We start from the raw sequence: 18113 nt of genomic DNA, 5'->3' as shown, positions 1-18113 counted from the left end.
CCTGGGAGCTTCCCAAGGGCAGGCTCAGGTCCCCTTCCTATTCTCTAAGATCTCATCAATCTGAGGGGTCACACCAATGACGGCCACCAGAGACCTGGGCTTAGAGAAGAAAGTGGTAGAGAATATTGACCAAGTGACCTGTGGCTGTCACCTCTCTGGGCCCTTGCTATCAGGGCAGACACACAAGCAGACTTACAGCCAGAGTAGAAGGTGGTGATGGTGGGGGCTCAGCCCCTGCCTGCCGGAAACAGAGTCTCACCTCAGGGTCAGCGCTGAGCTGAGCAGGTGTCCTGCAATCCTGGTGAATATTCAGCGGTCTGTGTCCCCTTGGCTAGCTCCTGCCTATGCAAACAGCCACCTGAGAAGGGGAAGCAGAGGGTGCGGTGGAAGCGGCTGTGTCAGGGGACGGCAGGGGAAGGAAGATAGCCAAGGCCTACTGAGGCTGGTGGAGGGAGCCGCTGCTGGGCTCACCATGGACCGCCAGATGTGGGGGGCCCATGTCTTGTGCGTGTTGAGCCCGTTACCGACCGTGAGTAGCCAGCTGAGACCCTCCTGCCTCTCCCATTGGGCTCCAGATTTGGGAGCCACAGGGCCAACTGGAGCCGGGCAGAGACCCTACTGATCTTCTCCGGCTATAGAGTCCCTCCCTACGAGCAGGTGGCAGGCTGTGGCTTGGAGAGCCCCTGACACTGGGGCTCCCTCCCTCATCTCCCTCCTCCCGGCAGTCTGTAGTGACTCTAGGTAGAGCTATTAACACGTCCTTCCAGGGGCTGAGCTGAGCTCACCTTCTTGTTGCTTCCCCCAGGGCCTGGCTGTGCCCTCTGGGGGCCACAGAGACTCTGTCTGCCCCAAGACAGTGCCTCAGAATTGGGGAGGCAAAGTCAGGCCCCCCTCTTAGTCCCCCCAGTCTGCTCTTTCTCTCAGCTGTGCACTGTGATGCTTCCACATGCTCCTGTGGTAAGATTTCTGGACCCCTCCTTAGCCCCATGACTCTCTGAGCCACTCTCCAGTTTGGTGGTTTCCTTGGAAGAGGGTGTGGCCAGGGAAGGAGTGGAACCTAAGGAGTTGGTGGAGACCAGCTGCTTCTGCTCCAGGAGTTAGGGGATCCATCATCCTCTCACGATGCTGAGAGCTGGAGAGGCTTTTGGCAACCAAATAGTACTCCGTGGGCTAGAGCGCTGGAGCACGGGGCATCAGGAGAGAGGGCCCTTCCTGAATGTGCTGCAGTTTCCCAGTAACTTTCCAGGAGGTTACTGCAAGTGACAGTAGGGACCAGGCTGGGAGTCACAAGGTTCTGGGATGGTGGGGGCCTGAAGCATTCTTCCTCCGCTGCCTTATTGGAGGGTGCTGCCCCTCCCGAGCACCTTGCTACACCTGCTCCTAAATGTACAGGCTTTGGGCTTGAATCCTGGACCCATGAAACTAGCCGTGTGACCTGCAAGTTCCTCAGCCTTCCTGAGCTTTGCTTTTATCTCTTTTGTTAAAAGAGAAAATATCTGCTGGCCCGGGTCGTTGTGCATTGAGTAGAATCTGATTTGTCAAGGGCTGGGCATAGGGGTGCAACACAGGAAACTTCGACTGCCCCCTGGCTGCCATCTGTGCGCGCTCTACAGCAAAAGCTGTATTTTTAGCAGGGGTACCCAAGACCTAGTGGTGGCCATTCAGCAGATGGTGCTAGCACCAAAGCTAGAACTCAATCACTGTTTGCCAGTGTGGGCTCCATCCCCTGCAGATACCAGGAAGAGCAGCAGGCACAAATGCAAGGCCTGGGGGTCCAGGGCAATGGAGCCTCCCCTCAGGGGTGGGTGGGGTCCAGGATGTGTGTGGGGGTGACTGGGAACCCCAGGATATGCTTCCCCAGTCCTAATTCAGCAGGAGCATTTGGATAAATCTTAGAACGATCTATCCTTCCACTCCCACCACTTCCCTCCCTAGAATCTCTCCTTACATCTGGCCCTGTGACCACACATCCTGAGTCATTAGTGGGGCTTCTCTGAATTTCCCTCCTTCTCTTAGAGGTGTGGGCACTGTCTGTCCATCCTTTTGGCACGAGGCTGCTCACCTGGCATCCTTTTCCCTCAGTGGCTTCCCCAGATTGGCCCTGAAAAGTTTCCCAGGCAGGGTTGGGGCTTGCCAGACTGTGCAGTAGGCAGAAGGATAGGCAGAGACCACAGCTTTTCCAACAGCCCAGGGTCCATGTCAGGCTGATGGTGTGAGAAAGTCCCATACAGGCCCGTCTGCCCTCCTGCTCTTCCTTCCCCGCTTTGTGCACTCAGTCTGTTGGGAGATGTGGGGGAGACACAACGGGGCTCTGCCCTGAGATGGACCTGAGATTAATGAGTCCTCGGGAGGAAGCCAAGAGCTGAGTCCGGGGCACCCACCAAAATGAGACCTGGAGCCTGGGTAGTGGGTGACATCTGCACCCTGGGGCCTTGCAGGGCCAAGCAGGCGATGGCAGAGCTGCGTCCAAGCCATGGACCCATGGGGTCAGCAGGGCGGGACAGGAGAGACTTCTCCTGCCAGGGTAGCACTGGTGGGGGTGACCCTCCTTACTGGGCTGGCTCTCCAGATTTTCTCCTAGCCCACAAATCTGCAGCAGAGCTCTCGGGTCTGTCCATGTGGTCACCCACCATCTATTGTCCCCGCTCTGGTGGTCAAAGTCTCTACTCTCTGACCCCAGCCCTGGTCTTACATCTGCTACGCTATTTGCTGTGCCTGCATTTCTCCCAAAGAACACTAGCTGTTAATTAAACATTTGCTGACATGGATCCTGCTAGACATCGAGGGTGTGTGCGTGTAGGGGGGGATGGGCCATGGGGAGAGAAACATTAGTCCTGAACTGATACTTCCCAAATACACCTTTTCCCACTTCCCTTGTCCTTGCACATGCTGTTCTTTCGGTTCCAGAATCTCTTCTCCCCACTGTGTGTGTCTGGCTCTAAAAAATGCTCCTTTGTCCCCAGGTCCAGCTCAAATGCCACCTCCCCAATCCCTGTGAGAGGGACACTCCCTCCCATGGTACCTGTCTTGCTTCTTTTTGTTTTTCTGAGACGGAGTCTCACTTTATCGCCCAGGCTGGAGTGCAGTGGCACAATCTTGGTTCACTGTAACCTCCGCCTCCTGGGTTCAAGTGATTCTCCCGCCTCAGCCTCCCGCGCAGCTGGGATTACAGGAGCGTGTCACACCTGGCTAATTTTTGTATTTTTGTAGAGATAGTGTTTTGCCACGTTGGTCAGGCTGGTGTCTAACTCCTGACGTCAGGTGATCCGCCACCTTGGCCTCCCAAAGTGCTGGGATTACAGGCGTGAGCCACTGCACCCGGCCCCTGTCCTGCTTCTGATCACAGTTTGCACAGGGTCTATTACGATCCAGCCCTTCTCCCTCCCCCAGCCCCTCCTCTCCCGTGAAAGCCTGGGGGAACAGACATCTACACTGGTTGACTTGGATGTGTGTTTTATACAAAAATGTGTATGCTGTATACCCAGTTCACAGTGCAGAAAGTATGTTTTGTAAACTTGGCTTCCCTTATATGTATCTGTTTGGGCTCTGGCCTGCTGGGAGATCAGTTTTGGTTTTCCTCCAGTTTGGGGCGGTGGGAAGGAGAAGTGCTAGAAATTCCTGCTGTTCACTCCCAGTTCCCTGGAGAACTTGTTAAAATGCAAAGTGCTGGATCCACCCTGGATCTCTGCGTATTCCTGCTTCCATCCCAGTGGATCTCTAGTTGGTTCTTGAGGCACACTTTCAGAAGTACTGCTAGAAGACTCCCCCCCAAAAAACCCAACTTGTTTCCAGCTTCCAGAGATCATTTCTCATGGCCACTGTTGCAGCACAAGATCTGGGAGGCTCCTAAACTATAATCTTTCAGGGTTGCTCAGCCATCAAGGCTATGATCCTTTCATCTACACATCCATGAAGCCACGCATCCATCCTTACTTACACAGCTCTCTCACTCAACCACTATGCACCCATCCATGCAGCCAGTCATCTGTCCATCCATCCATCTGTCCAAATCCATCCATCTACCTCCCCAGCCATATATTTGTCTGTCTGTCTGTATGCTCATCCATTCCACCAGTCAGCTGCCTAGGCAGTCACTCCTTCCTTCCTTCCTTTCTGCCTTCCTGCCTTCCTTCCCTCCTTCCTTTTTTATGCACCTTCACCTCATTCATGTGCTCACTCATCCATGTGCTCATTCATTCATCCATCTTCTCTCTCACTTACTAAGTGACCCATTTGCTCATGTGTTCCTCCCTGTGTGCACCCCTAAAAGCAGAGACTGAGACAAAGTTCAGAAATTTTAAATGGTTTCCAGTGGGGTAAATCCAAAGTATTGGCAGAGCTGCATTCCTCCTGGAGACTGTAGAGATTAATCCATTTCCCTGCCTTTTCCTTGGGTTGATGCCCTTTCTCTATCTTCAGACCAGCAGTGTAGCATCTTTAAATCTCAGTTCTCACGGCACACATCCTCATGTCACCTTCTCTGATTCTGACTCTCTTGCCTACTGCCCACCCTGTAAGGAGCCTTGCGATTACATCAGGCCTACTCAGATAATCAAGGATGAGCTTCGCATCTCAAGATCCTGAATTCAATCACATCTGCAAAGTCCTTTTGCCGTATAAGGTAACACATTCACGGGTTCCGCAGATTAAGATGTGGACATCTTTGGGGGCCATTATTCTGTCTACCAAGGTAGTTTTATGCAGAATTGCTTCCAGGGAGCAGGAGTGGAGAGCAAGGAGAGTGACACAGGGAAGGAGGAAAGGCCCTGATGAGGATGGAGCTGGCCATCCCTGTGAGATCTTCGGAAGCACATTGTCTAATGTGTCTCAGAATTTACTTCCATGAGACAGAATGGAGAAACATCCATTCAAACCTAGGCAGACCTAAGTTTATATACCAACTTCCCCTCTTCCGGGGTGACCTCGAGCAAGTCAGTCAACCCTAACCTCTGCTTCCTGATCTGTGAACTGGAAAGAACAAGAGCATTAACTGCACAAGAGAGGATTAGACCTTCTGTTCTTTCTTTCTTTCTTTCTTTCTTTCTTTCTTTCTTTCTTTCTTTCTTTCTTTCTTCTTTCTTTCTTTCTTTTTCTCTTTCTTTCTTTCTTTTTTCTTTCTTTCTTTATTTCTTTCTCCTTCCTTCCCTCCTTCCTTCCTTCCTTCCTTCCTTCCTTCCTTCCTTCCTTCCTTCCTTCCCTCCTTCCCTCCTTCCCTCCTTCCTTCCTATCTGAACATCTGCCAAACACACCTGAAACTACTGTGAGCAGGTCTTTGCCTAGGATTAGGGCACAGAAATGAATCAGGCCTTGTCCCTGTTCTCAGGTCATGTGGACCACAGAGCCCAGAAAGGCACCCAACTGGCTTGGCTCATCCTGTTCACTGTTTCCAGCAGGTATTGGGCCACATGTACCCAGAATGTGACTTCATCACCCAGCTGAGAGAGGATGAGAGTGCCTGTCTACAAGCAGCAGAGGAGATGCCCAACACCACCCTGGGTATGGGGTCTAGGAGGCAGGTGGTGGCTTCTCTGATTCCTTTATATCCTCCAGCCTCACCCCTTGGATTACTGGGGCAGCCCTGCACCTGGGCTGAGTCTCCACTGCTCCCGGCTCTCTATCCAGGCTGCCCTAGGACCTGGGATGGGCTGCTGTGCTGGCCGACGGCAGGCTCTGGCGAGTGGGTCACCCTCCCCTGCCCGGATTTCTTCTCTCGCTTCAGCTCAGAGTCAGGTGAGGGGTCCTGGGTGTGGCAGTGGGAAAGGGAGGTGCTTTCATCTGGAAGTGGCAGAATCTGGCAGACACATCACTGGATTGGGGGCAGGCCGACCTGGGTTTGTATACCAACTTCCCCTCTTCTGGGGTGACCTCGGGCCAGTCAGTCAATCCTGACCTCTGCTTCCTGAGCTGTGAACTGGGGAGAACAAGAGCATTAACTGCGCAGGAAAGTATTAGAGTGCAGAACCTGTAAGTGCTGGACCTGGATGCCCTCCAGGTGTTAGCAGGAGGCTGGCTGCAAGGGTGGAGGCGGGCAGGCCTGTCTGACTGCCAAGACACCATCAACTGCTCAGGACGGAGAGGGTGGGGCACTCTGCTGCTCTGCTTCACCTCCCTGGCCTGGGTGCCTGGACAGTGAGGGCCTCTTTTCCCCCTACTGCCCTTAGGATGCTGGCAGCCCAGCTCACCACTCCTCACCCCTCAGGGGAATAATCCTCTCTGTGAAGAGATGGCGCCTTTGAAGCCAGAGATAGAAGGCCCCATAGTGTGTCCCTGGGCAGGCTAGACCTGGGCCCCAGGCCTCTGGAGCCACTCTCTCTGTTGCTCAGAGGAACTGTCCATGCAAACCCTGCCAGGGTCACTCGATGGTCCACGGCACCCCCAGCCCCATCCTGGGGAGAGGGAAGGAGTTGTGGCTAGAGAGTCTTGCTTGCCTCCCAGGGGCTGTGAAGCGGGATTGTACCATCACTGGCTGGTCTGAGCCCTTTCCACCTTACCCTGTGGCCTGCCCTGTGCCTCTGGAGCTGCTGGCTGAGGAGGTAAGAGTCTCCTGGCATCTTGGAGGAAGGACTGCCATGGATATTTGTATGGGTGGGTGTATAACTGTAGGGGCCACCATTCCCTAGCCTGCAGGTTGGAACACTACTTACAGTAGGGTTCCAGCAGAGAGCAGTGAAGTGTCTGGAGGAGAGGAGGTCTTTTGCTAAGTTACTCAAGGGTGACCCACCGGCCAAGTTACTTGGAGGGGAAGGGGGGCAGAGGGCAGGTGGGAGATCTGCCGGCTGGCTGTCTTGGTTCTGTGCCCAGGCCTCCAGGACAGGGAGCTTAAAGTGGTTCCAGAGGAAACAAGGTTCCTGGCAGCCCTGGGAAGCTCCTTTCCGTCTCTGGCCCTCAGTCTGTGGAGCAGTGTGCATGGTTGTGGTGTGGGCAAGTGAGGGAAACTCAAGCCCAGGGTAATTGCAGAGAGCTCCTAACACCAGCCAGCACACCCCACACTTGTGCATCCAGCAGGGCCTTTGCAAGTCACTCCCACACCCATCATCCCATTTCTCTGTCCCCTTGATCTCTGAAAGGTAAAGCATGACTGTAACCATTTTTCAGATGGAAAGACTGAGTCAGGGACAGGAAGTGATTGCCTGGACCCCACAGGAGAGCTGGGATTGGGGCCAGTGCCCAGGCCCCTGCTCCCTTCCCTTGCCTGCACCCTCTGTCTTCAGGGCCAGGCTGGACTCTGACTGATCCAAACACTTGGCCATGGAAACCTTTTGCCTGCCTGCCTGTGGCTGTCCCCAGGTGTCCCTGGCTATCTCCTTTATTTGGGGACATTGTGTTCCCAAGCTGGTGAGCAAGCAGGATGTCAATAAACAAGCTGATTTCCTCTTGGGCTTTTGTCATTCCCCAGGGACATGTAGTTTCTGCGGCTGCCTCTCCTCACCCCCAGAGCATCATGAGTGTTAAGCATCTCCACTCCTCGCCACTGCCCCTCCCTCACCCGCAGGTCAGGTGGAAGGCAGGCTGTAAACTAAAGCTCCAGTGCATAGGGGGAGCTTTCCATGGTACCTGTGGACACCTCTGCCTCCAGATGGGGACTGTTGTGGTGGAATGGCAAAGGCTTCATCTGCTTGATGGTTGTCAAGCCTCTCTTTCCCCCAAAGGCCCAGAAGCTGAGACTTTCTTCTGTCTCTGCCCTTCCCAGGAATCTTACTTCTCCACGGTGAAGATTATCTACACCATGGGCCATAGCATCTCTATTGTAGCCCTCTTCGTGGCCATCACCATCCTGGTTGCTCTCAGGTTTGTCATCCTCATCACCAGCTCAAGAACCTTCCTTGGCTCCCTATTTCCCAGAGGGCCAAGTCTGCTTCCTTGCCTGCATAGCCGTGAACTTCCCACATCTAGGCACCATTCCCATGTCTAACTTTCCCTTCCCTTTTCCCACCATATAGACCCATCTCTTCAAACACCAGAACTCACTCCTACCTCTGACCCTTTACTCACGTGGCACTCATTCTATTTGCTGGAATTCCTCATTGTTCTCAGTGTATTTATATCTGAGAAAGACCAGCTCCTATCTGCATCTGACAGTCCTCTGCCTCCTGCCTGGAGCCCCTCTTGACTGTTACAACTCTCTGACCATTGTCCCTTTTAAGACCCCACCCCCTCCTCCAGCCTTCAAAGTCTGAGCACTGCATCTGGCCTGTGCTGTTCTTGGTCTCATGGGGATGAGTGTCTCTGATCATCCAGAGGGCTCCCATGGGCAGTACCTGCCGTTTCTGTCTCTGTTTCCTGAGACTATGAGCACTCTCGAGACAGGGACAAGACATTCCTCTGTTTCCACACTTACCCTGAGCACAGGAATGGTTGCTCAGCTGTCCTGCAAGGGTTAAACTGAAGCCTCAAGTTCAGCTCAATTCAATTCAGTTTGATTGCCTCCACTTTGATTTGATTCACCTCCTGCCCTGCTCAGCCCAGTTGCAGCACACCAGAATCCCCTCTCCCGGCTTGCTTCTTGTTCCTCATTTCTCCCATTACCCCCAGGAGGCTCCACTGCCCCCGGAACTATGTCCACACCCAGCTGTTCACCACTTTTATCCTCAAGGCGGGAGCTGTGTTCCTGAAGGATGCCGCCCTTTTCCACAGTGACGACACTGACCACTGCAGCTTCTCCACTGTAATGGCCATGGGTGAAGGGGCTGGGCAGGTGGGGGAGAGAGGAGGTGGGATTACAGACCCAGATGTGCCTGCCCCAGCCTTCCCTGCCCTATGGGCTGACCCTGGGGCTCCCGCATGGCCAATTACAGAACAGGAAAATGTTCACCTCCCATGTCACTCCCTAAGTCCTCACGCCTTTCCTGGACTGTGGTGTCGATCCATGTCATTTCCCACATTGCATGCTCTACTCCGCATTCTGTAGTCCAACCTAGACGATGTTTCACTATGCACAGCCTTTTCCTTTCCTTTCATCCCTCCCTGAGCACTCATTGGTCTGTGCTGGCGGTGTGTATGTAAGGGGCTGGGAGGAGCTGGGTCCCTCCTTCAGGAAGAGCCCGTGGGACAGAATGCACACAGATTAGGGGACTCCCGAGTGGAGGAAGCTGAGCGCTAGAAGAGAACGAGAGGGGGTTTCAGGGAGGAGGGGACCCTGGAGCTATGTTGGCAGCAACGATAGGGAGATGGGGAAAGAGAACATTTCAAGAGGAGGGACCAGGGTGAACAAACTCTCAAAGACAGGAGGACCTGGGCCATGTCCAAGAAACTGGGAAGGCACCATGAGAGAGGTGGGGTGGAGACAATAAGAGGCAACTGAAATTAAAGGGAAGTTGGGCAGAATGTGCAGACCCAGCACCTGCTAGATCCTCTACAAGTGTGCTGGAAATGAACAGCGAAATCAGCTAGCAAACTAACACATGACCTCAATTAACTGATGAAAGAATTAATCATACTTCATACTGAGCACTTATTTTGTGCCAGGCATTGCACTAAGTGCTTTATATGTATAGTTGTCCCTTGAACAACATGGGGTGCTGAGCCCCCTTTCAGTTGAAAATTCAAGTATAACTTTTGTCTCCCCCAGACTTAACTACTGATTGCCTACTGTTGACCTGAAGCCTTACCAATAACATAAATGACCGATTAACACATATTTGTCTGTTACATGTGTTATATACTGTATTCTTACAATAAAGTAAGCTAGAGAAAAAATTGTAAGAAAATCATAGAGAAAATAAATTGACTGTTTTTAAATGGAAGTGGATCATCATGAAGGTTTTCATCCTCATTGTCTTTATGTTGAGTAGGCTGAGGGGGAGAAGGAAGAGAAATTGATCTTGCTGTCTTAGGGGTGACAGAGATGGAAGAAAATCTATGTGTAAATGGACTTCAGCAGTTCACACCTTTGTTGTTCAAGCGTCAGCTGGCATTATCTCTTGAATTTTTAAAACAGCTTAAAGAAGAAAGCATCACTTTAATCCCATTTTGTAGAGGAGAGGCAACTGGCAAGGTCACCCAGTGGCACACGGGGGGGGCTGGGATCAAACCTGAGCCAACTGAACTCAGAGGTGGTCCTGCTCCCCCGCTGGCAGGTGATCAAGTCATGCAGTGAGTGAGTGAATGCAAGGGTGCCTGTGTGTGTTTTCTGCAAGACAGAACTGTGGCTGAATAAGTCACAGCTCTAGTGATTGACTTCAGGTCAGGAAGAATGGGGGTAAGTGAAAATAGAAGTAAGTCTTAGGCAGTTTCCATTTAATCCTTATGACAAGGACTTGAGCTAGGTATTGGAGGTTTTTCCTTTTACAGACGAAAAGCTAAGGTGTGTGGAGATTTGCACAGGAAATAGATAGTAATTAGAAGCCAGGCTGTCTAGATCCCAAATCTGTGCTTTTAACGCTCACTGTATATCACCACATCCCCTCTCGGGTGGCCCAAGGAGCTGGATGTCCCAGCCTAAGGTGGAGGGGCCTGGAGGTTCTGTATCTGAGTGGGGTAGAGGAGACTGGGGGGGGGGGCTCCAGTGGGTGTCCCAGCTCTGAAGCACCCAGGTCCCGGCCCCCAGGTTCTATGCAAGGTCTCCGTGGCCGCTTCCCATTTCGCCACCATGACCAACTTCAGCTGGCTGTTGGCAGAAGCCGTCTACCTGACCTGCCTCCTGGCCTCCACCTCCCCCAGCTCAAGGAGAGCCTTCTGGTGGCTGGTTCTTGCTGGCTGGGGTGAGCACTGAGGGCGGGTTGGGCACCATGGGGAGGTAAAGGGCTGGGAAGGCCCAGGGAGTTTACATAAAGGCCCCTCCAGCTCACTCTGAGGCCCAGAGAAGGAGAGGGACAGGCCACAGTCCAGCAGCAAGTGTTGGAGGGTGGGACCAGGGCCCTGGCTCTGGGGTCCTGCCTGGCCCTGCCTTTGCAGTGCCCTACGTGGCTGATGGCGGTGGTGGGAGGTGGCGCCAGATCTCAGAGTCAAGGATGCAGACCCCCTCGCTTGTGTCTCCCCTGTACTCCTGTAGGGCTGCCCGTGCTCTTCACTGGCACGTGGGTGGGCTGCAAGCTGGCCTTCGAGGACATCGCGTGAGTCGGAGCGGCCATCTTGTCATACCTGCTGGTCCTACATGGGGTGTGGAGTGGACAGGCAGGCCATGGGCTGTTCTCCAGGCTGGGAAGAGGAGGAGGAGGGACTGCTGGCTAGGATGGGGGGGTGGGAGAACAGTCTGTGAGTAGCACAGAAGGGGCATGAGCCAGGCAGGAGAGTGGAGCTCAGATTCCCAGGGCTGTGGGGCTGGGGGAAGGTGGGGTGACAGAGCTGCCAGGGGGCCTCCTGGAGAAAGGGACGTGTTGGGGCCAGCAAGGAGGCATTGAACAGAGTTCAGAAACCTTTGTCCATCTAGGTGGATAGAAAGGGTGAGCCCAGCCTGGATTGGGGTGCCCCTTTGGGTGAGAACCTAACTGGCTGAGACAGGAGAAAAGGCTGGAGGGAGGTGGGTGAGACCAGAAGGCATGAATGTCCGAGAGAGGAGGGAGGTGCGTGCGTCACCACGGTGACGGGACTTTCCAACAAGGGCATTCTTGCCTCTCTCCCCAGGTGCTGGGACTTGGACGACAGCTCCCCCTACTGGTGGATCATCAAAGGGCCCATCATCCTCTCGGTCGGGGTCAGTCCCTGGGCCAGTGTCCTTTGCTTTATTCAGTCAACCTCCCTGGAACTACTGACGGGCTGTGCACAGCAGGAAATGCAACTCCAGGCTGGGTGTCTTGAAAACTGGGCTCCAGCCTTGCTCTGCCACTGATTCTGTGTGAGGCCCTCTCTGGGCCTCAGTATCCCATTGGTAAACCAGAGGAGTGGTGGTCTCCATCAGCATGCAGGCTGTTCCAGCTCAATTTTGATGAACCTAATGTGCTGGTTGCAGATCATTTACCACTGCAGTGAGAGACTGGGGGTGCGGGGTGGGGGCAGTAAATGGAGTCTGCAGCTAAACCCCTCTCCTCCCTCTGCTCTCACACACAACACAGAGGCAGTGAAGACTGCTTTGCATGGCTTTGGTAAATGTACAAATGTTTTGCAACTTAGCAACTGTGCAAAGTGAGGGACATCTGCTTTGTGCTAGAGAGGAGCCTGGGAGGTGGCTGGAGGCAGGTGGCAAGGCCTGATCGCCCCCCTTGATCCCAGGACTGGAGAGGGACAGGAATCCTGGGTCCTTCTCTGTCCAAGGCTCAAATGTGGGACCCCCCAGCTCCAGGCTACAAGTTCTGGAGCAATGATCCGTGCATTCACTCACCTGCACATTCTCACGTCTCAAGGATTTAAATTTTCTAGTCCCCAAATGGGCTGGGGCTCACCCCAGCCACCCAAGGCTACCCCCTGACCCTTGTCTTCCACCTTCCTACGCCTCTATTTCCAGGTGAACTTTGGACTTTTTCTCAATATTATCCGCATCCTGGTGAGGAAACTGGAGCCAGCTCAGGGCAGCCTCCATACCCAGTCTCAGTATTGGTACTGTGTGTTTGTGTCTGGGGACACTGGGAAAGGGTAACTGGAGGGGGATTCAATGTGGTGGTTCTGTCTCATCCAACAGGCATTCATGGCCTCAGCCCCATGCTCTTCCCTATGTTCCAGAGACAGAATAGACCTGGCCCCTTCCTTCTAGGGGATCACAATATTGGAAGGATGAGGACTCCAAACAGCCAGTTCCCATGCCAAATAGAACAATGAGTGCTGGGATCAATTTCTATGGGAGCCTGGGGAGAGGGATCCTTTCTAGATGAAGGGTGGTGTGGTCAAGGAAGACTTCCTGGAGGAAGTGGTTTTGATCCACACTTTGAAAGATGAATAGACTTTCAGATAAACTGGGGCAAGAACAGTTGGCAGGGGAATCAGCAAGATCCAGCGCCCAGAAATAAAAAAGCCCAGGGTGATTGTGGGGAGGTGGCGTTTCCCAAGGTGGCTGGTCCACAGAGTGGATATAGGGAGGTGGTAGGAAGTGAGAGGAGATGAAGTGCACATGACAGTTTCTAATCCCAGGCTTGGGAGCCTAGGATTTGTCTTTCCTGCAGGCGTCTCTCCAAGTCGACACTTTTCCTGATCCCACTCTTTGGAATTCACTACATCATCTTCAACTTCCTGCCAGACAATGCTGGCCTGGGCATCCGCCTCCCCCTGGAGCTGGGACTGGGTTCCTTCCAGGTGAGGGCCCCCGTAGGCACTCTTTCTTTCCATTGGGGGTGCTGGAGGGAGGTGCTGTTGCCCATGGGCCTTGGCTGAGTTCATGACAGGGTGAGGGCTATTCTTTTTCATCTATCTATTCAAATATCTGTCTGTCTGTCCATCTTCCAGCCACCCATCTATCTATGTATTCAACTACCCATGCATTCTTCCATCCATCCATCCATCCATCCATCCATCCATCCATCCATCCATCTATCCATCCATCCATCCATGCATCCATCCATCCATGCATCCATCCATTCATCCATACGTCCATCTACCCACCCACCAACCCATCCATCCATCCATCCATCCATCCACTCACCTAACCACCTACCCACCCACCCATCCACCCACCCATTCATCCACCCACCCACCCATCCATACATCCATCCACCCACCCACTCACCTATCCATCCATCTATCCATCCATCCATCCATCCATCCATCCATCCATCCATCCATCCATCTATCCAATCTATTCAACTCTTACTGATCCCCTATTATGTGCCAAGTGCTGTGCTCATTCACAAGGGATGCAGAAATAAAGTCAGAGAAATGGGGCCAACAGTACAGCCCTGGCAGCCTTGCTATGACAATTCTTTGACAATGTGCCTGGCACATAGTAAGTAATGAATGCATCTAAATTCCCCTTTCAATCAAACCTGGCCCAAGCCATAGCCTGGGGATGAGTAGGGAAAAGGTAGCAGAAAGACTGTGGACACCTTCAGGCCAGGCCAAAGGGTTCTGATGGGGTCTTTCTTCTTTGGCCCCACAGGGCTTCATTGTTGCCATCCTCTACTGCTTCCTCAACCAAGAGGTGTGTGACTTTTGAGGCTATCCCTCATGGAGTTCCCCTCCCACCGGACCTAAGGCCCCTCCTCCTCTCTCCGACTCAGGCCCTGTAAACCCCACCTCAGGCCACACCTTGACGCCTGTGAGCTTTTGTGGTAGTCTGTCCTGAGCTTCTGGATCAAGCTGAACTGGAATGTTTCCTGTAAACATCTCTTATCTATCCTTCCTCTGAGCTGGGCCAAGTTCTACTAACTACTCTTCAGGAGGTGGAGGAGGCCTTTCAGGGATCAGGAAAGGGATTAGGATAGGGAATCCGAAGGAATCCCCCAGTTCTGTGTTCCTAAAATTGAACAACAAGGAGAGTTGGGGAGGGGGTACGCCAGCTGAGGGAGAGACAATCAGAGAGAGCAGATAGAGGAACCAAGAAAGTCAGAGGTAGACATACAGGGAACTAGGAAAATAACCAGATGCAGAGACAAAGAGGAAGATCCGGAGCCCAAGAAACAGAGCGCACCTAAAGGAAACCGACACACAAAGAGAGTGGATGGAAGGGGAGATAGACGTGAAAAGACAGAACAGATGGTGCTGCTGCACACGTGGAAACGTGGGGACATGGCAGAGACTGACGCAAAGTGAATTCCACCCAGGAGACACTGAATTTCCCCCTTAGGACAGTCCTGCTCTAGGGGGAGAGGCGGGGGAGAATTGATCTCAATGCCCCAGACTCCCAAGTTCCACCTTTGTGCACCTGCAGGGCCATGCGCTCCCTGTGCTGGCCATGGATTTGCCACGGGTTCTGCATTCTGTGAGAGCTGGCTGCAGATGCCCTGTCCCCTTCGCTGTGGAGTGTTGCTCCCATCTCATCTGCCACCTCTGTCCCTTACTGCTCCTTCCCCTCTCCCTCTCTTTATTCGTCACCTGACCTCTCTAAGGCCCTTGCAGCCTCATCTGGTGTCTGGGTGTAGCAGACCATGGGCCCTGGGGGTCCTGGGAGGGGCAAGAAGCATCCCGGGCTGAGGCTAGTGGGGTGTGAAAAAAGTGTTTCCACAGAGAGTTGTGAAGGGAGCTGTCTCGGGAAGCAGTGTTGGAAACCAGGTGGTTACATACCTCTGGTGATGGGGAGCTTACTACCTCCCAATAGCTCTTTCTGTTGTCAGGCAGCTGTGGAAAGATCATCTTTATGTTGAACAGATATCTGATTCCTTTTATCTTTCACCACAACCCCAGTTCGGCTCTACTGCATGAGGCACATTTTCTCAGCACCTTATGCCCCTGAAAGCCCCTCGGAGATGTGAAGATACAGACAGAACCCCCACCCCCCAATCCCACCCTTCCACCTGGCCCCAGGCTAGTTTTCTTTTAGTTACTTTCAGTTTTCTCAACTGCAACCCCTCAGAGTGAATCCTCTCTCCCTTCAGGTCATGTCCTCTGCACAGATTTCCAGTGGCCAGAATGAGCTCACAAAATTGAGCCCCAGAGCAAGGAGTGGTCTAAGTGATTAAGAGAGAACAGGGTGGTTATTTGGCCAGGAACTCAAGAAAGCACCTATAAATGTCTTTAGCTGGGCTCAGACAAAGGCAGGGCTAAAAGGCAGAGAAAGGAGCTAAAAGAATGGTGAGAAATACTCACAGGAAGGAAAAAGTATCCTCCAGAGGTAGTACCTAGCAGTACCTGTGGCCAAGCATGACTTTTCCTGCCCCATGTCTCTGTTTCTCTTACACGGCCTCTCCCTGCACCTTAGTCTCATTGGGATTGAGTAGCAAAGCCACAGGAGGACCTTCCTAACGTCCTCTTCCTTGTCCCTGGAGGTGAGGACTGAGATCTCACGGAAGTGGCATGGCCATGACCCTGAGCTTCTGCCAGCCTGGAGGACCCGTGCTAAGTGGACCACGCCTTCCCGCTCGGCGGCAAAGGTGCTGACATCTATGTGCTAGGCTGCCTCATCAAGCCACTGGAGTCCACACTTGAACTTGGGCAGCTACCATGGGTCTGCCATGCTCTGGAGGAGCAAGGGGGCCACATCCCCACCCAGCTGTTACCCAGCCCGGGGCAGGGGCAGCCCTTCCTCCCTGTCTCTGCATCTGACTCTCTTTTGAGGTCCCTGTATGTCTAGCTCCGACTTCTGTGGTCCCTCTGTGTCTGCTGTCATCCGTTCCTCTTCCTGGGGCCTGGGGCTCTAGCCCAAGACTCAGAGAAGCCAATAAACCTGTAAATGAATAGACGCATGTTTGAGTGAGTAAATGGGCCTCTAAAGGGGAGCACGCCTGTGTCCTTTATTTGGACATCTGGTGCTGAGTTGTGTTCATCATTCCTCAGTTCATGCTACATTATGATTATTTGTGCAAGGGGCCTCTTGTTTTATTTATTCTTAAAATGTACTCTCTTTTGTCTTCACCACTCCCATTCGCCTCCTCTCACAGGCAAACAAGCGAGCATGCTTAATGCGAATACTTGTGTTTCTGTGTGTCTTGCAAAATACATGGTGTTTTGTGTGTCTGTACTTTACATAAATGCTGTTGGTCATATGCCCCATCCTGCTTCTAACGTTTCCCCCTCAGCACTGTGCTTTTAAGAGATGCTCCCGGGGTGGGTGTGGTGGCTCATGCCTGTAATCCCAGCACGTTGGGAGGCTGAGGAGGGCAGATCACCTGAGGTCAGGAGTTCGAGACCAGCCTGGCCAACATAGCGAAACCCTGTCTCTACTAAAAATGCAAAGAATTAGCTGGGTGTGGTGGTGGGCGCCTGTAGTCCCAGCTACTTGGTAGGCTGAGGCAGGAGAATCGCTTGAACCCAGGAGACGGAGGTTGCAGTGAGCTGAGATCATGCCCCTGCATTCTAGCCTGGGCAATAAGAGCGAAACTCTGTCTCCAAAAAAAAAAAGAAAAAAAAAAAAAAAGAGAGAGATGCTCCCGTGTTTCCCTGCATACATCTGGTCCATCGTTTTGGCTGTATGTGGTGCTGTGTAGAGTCATTGCCCACGTGTTACTGTCCTGTCCTGTCTCCCCTGCACTCTAGTGAACGTGCACATGCCGGTCCCCTCCAGGATCTGTGAGAGTGAGCCTCTATCCGGGACTCACACGCAGGAGGAGCAGTGCTGGGCATCCATTATGCCTCCTGTTGATGTGACTCGGTGGTGCCAGATTGCATGCTTCAGCTCTGCACTCCAACCAGCAGCTCTTGAGGTCCCTAAGTCCCACAGCCCCACCAACACTTGGCATTACTCAGCTTTGTGATGTTCACCAGCCAAATGGGTGTAAAGTGCCATGGCACTGTTGTCCTAATTTGCATCTCCCTGATATCTAATGGGTGTAAACATCTCTTGCTGTACCCGCTTGCCTTTTGGGTTTCTTCTTCTGGAAATTGCTTGAGTCTCTTTCCCTATTTTCCTCTGGAGTGGAGATGCCTCAACTCCAGGTCTTTCTCTTATGTCCTCCCCATTGTGTGCCCTCCTGGGTCCCAGCATACTGCCTGCTGTCCCCCACCCAACTGACGACTCCCTTAATGTAACACATCTACATAGTCTGTCCCTCTTCCAACCTCCTTCTTGGCAGCGGGGAGGAGAAGGAGACCCAGGCTCTGTCTGTGGGGACCTATTTATTGACTGACAGTAGTAAAGGGAGATTCCAGTACAGAGAATAGCCCTACTCGGGCTGATCGCCAGGTGCCATTTACCTTGTCCTGGCCCTTGCCTAGGTGCCTCCCTTCTCTGTGATCCCCTGCATGGTGGCCCTCTCCTCTGCACGGAGGATCTAGCTTGTCCTCCATGGCCTGCCTGGACCAGGTATCTTTTCTCACTCACTGAGAACAGAAGGAGTAGGCATCCTTTACCTGTGTTGGCTCACAAGTGTGTATCTGGTGGAGGCAGCGGATGGACATCCTCCTTCCTCACAGTCGTGAGAGTTCCAGGGAATGGAGACACAGCTACATGAAGCCCAAGGCCACACTGTTGCCCACGACGCCCGGCTGCCTGGCACCTTCCTGGTGAGACAAATGTCAAAGTGCGGGCCCAGTCTGAAAACCCATCATATTCAGTCTCAGATCATAAAAGTAATTAATATTCATTGCAGGCATTTAGGAGATGCAGAAGGATTTTTTAAAAAATCAATCATCGTCTTATTACCAAGACATTCACCATT

General features: G+C 52.9%; 1 protein-coding gene across 1 annotated transcript; it reads left to right on the top strand.

Moving 5' to 3' along the window:
- Positions 1-356: 356 nt before the first annotated feature.
- On the top strand, positions 357-16194 carry GHRHR (growth hormone releasing hormone receptor). Its single transcript, XM_055294457.1, has 13 exons — positions 357-529; positions 5394-5496; positions 5623-5730; positions 6436-6533; positions 7691-7788; positions 8533-8665; positions 10547-10700; positions 10991-11051; positions 11563-11632; positions 12380-12471; positions 13032-13161; positions 13961-14002; positions 15786-16194. Exons 1-13 carry the CDS (start codon positions 473-475, stop codon positions 15909-15911), a joined length of 1272 nt encoding a protein of 423 aa, XP_055150432.1. The 5' UTR covers positions 357-472; the 3' UTR covers positions 15912-16194.
- The last annotated feature ends 1919 nt before the right edge of the window (positions 16195-18113 follow it).

Source organism: Symphalangus syndactylus, chromosome 9 (assembly GCF_028878055.3).
Source record: "Symphalangus syndactylus isolate Jambi chromosome 9, NHGRI_mSymSyn1-v2.1_pri, whole genome shotgun sequence".
Taxonomy (NCBI): domain Eukaryota; kingdom Metazoa; phylum Chordata; class Mammalia; order Primates; family Hylobatidae; genus Symphalangus; species Symphalangus syndactylus.
Note: the sequence above shows the minus strand (reverse complement) of the source record. Positions and strands in the feature narration are given on the sequence as shown.

Excerpts from the sequence above, each read along its gene's own strand:
- GHRHR (XM_055294457.1), top strand. The coding sequence starts at position 473 with ATGGACCGCCAGATGTGGGGGGCCCATGTCTTGTGCGTGTTGAGCCCG. Across the intron at positions 12,472-13,031 it reads CATACCCAGTCTCAGTATTG|GCGTCTCTCCAAGTCGACAC; the intron begins GTACTGTGTGTT and ends TCTTTCCTGCAG. Across the intron at positions 13,162-13,960 it reads TGGGACTGGGTTCCTTCCAG|GGCTTCATTGTTGCCATCCT; the intron begins GTGAGGGCCCCC and ends TTGGCCCCACAG.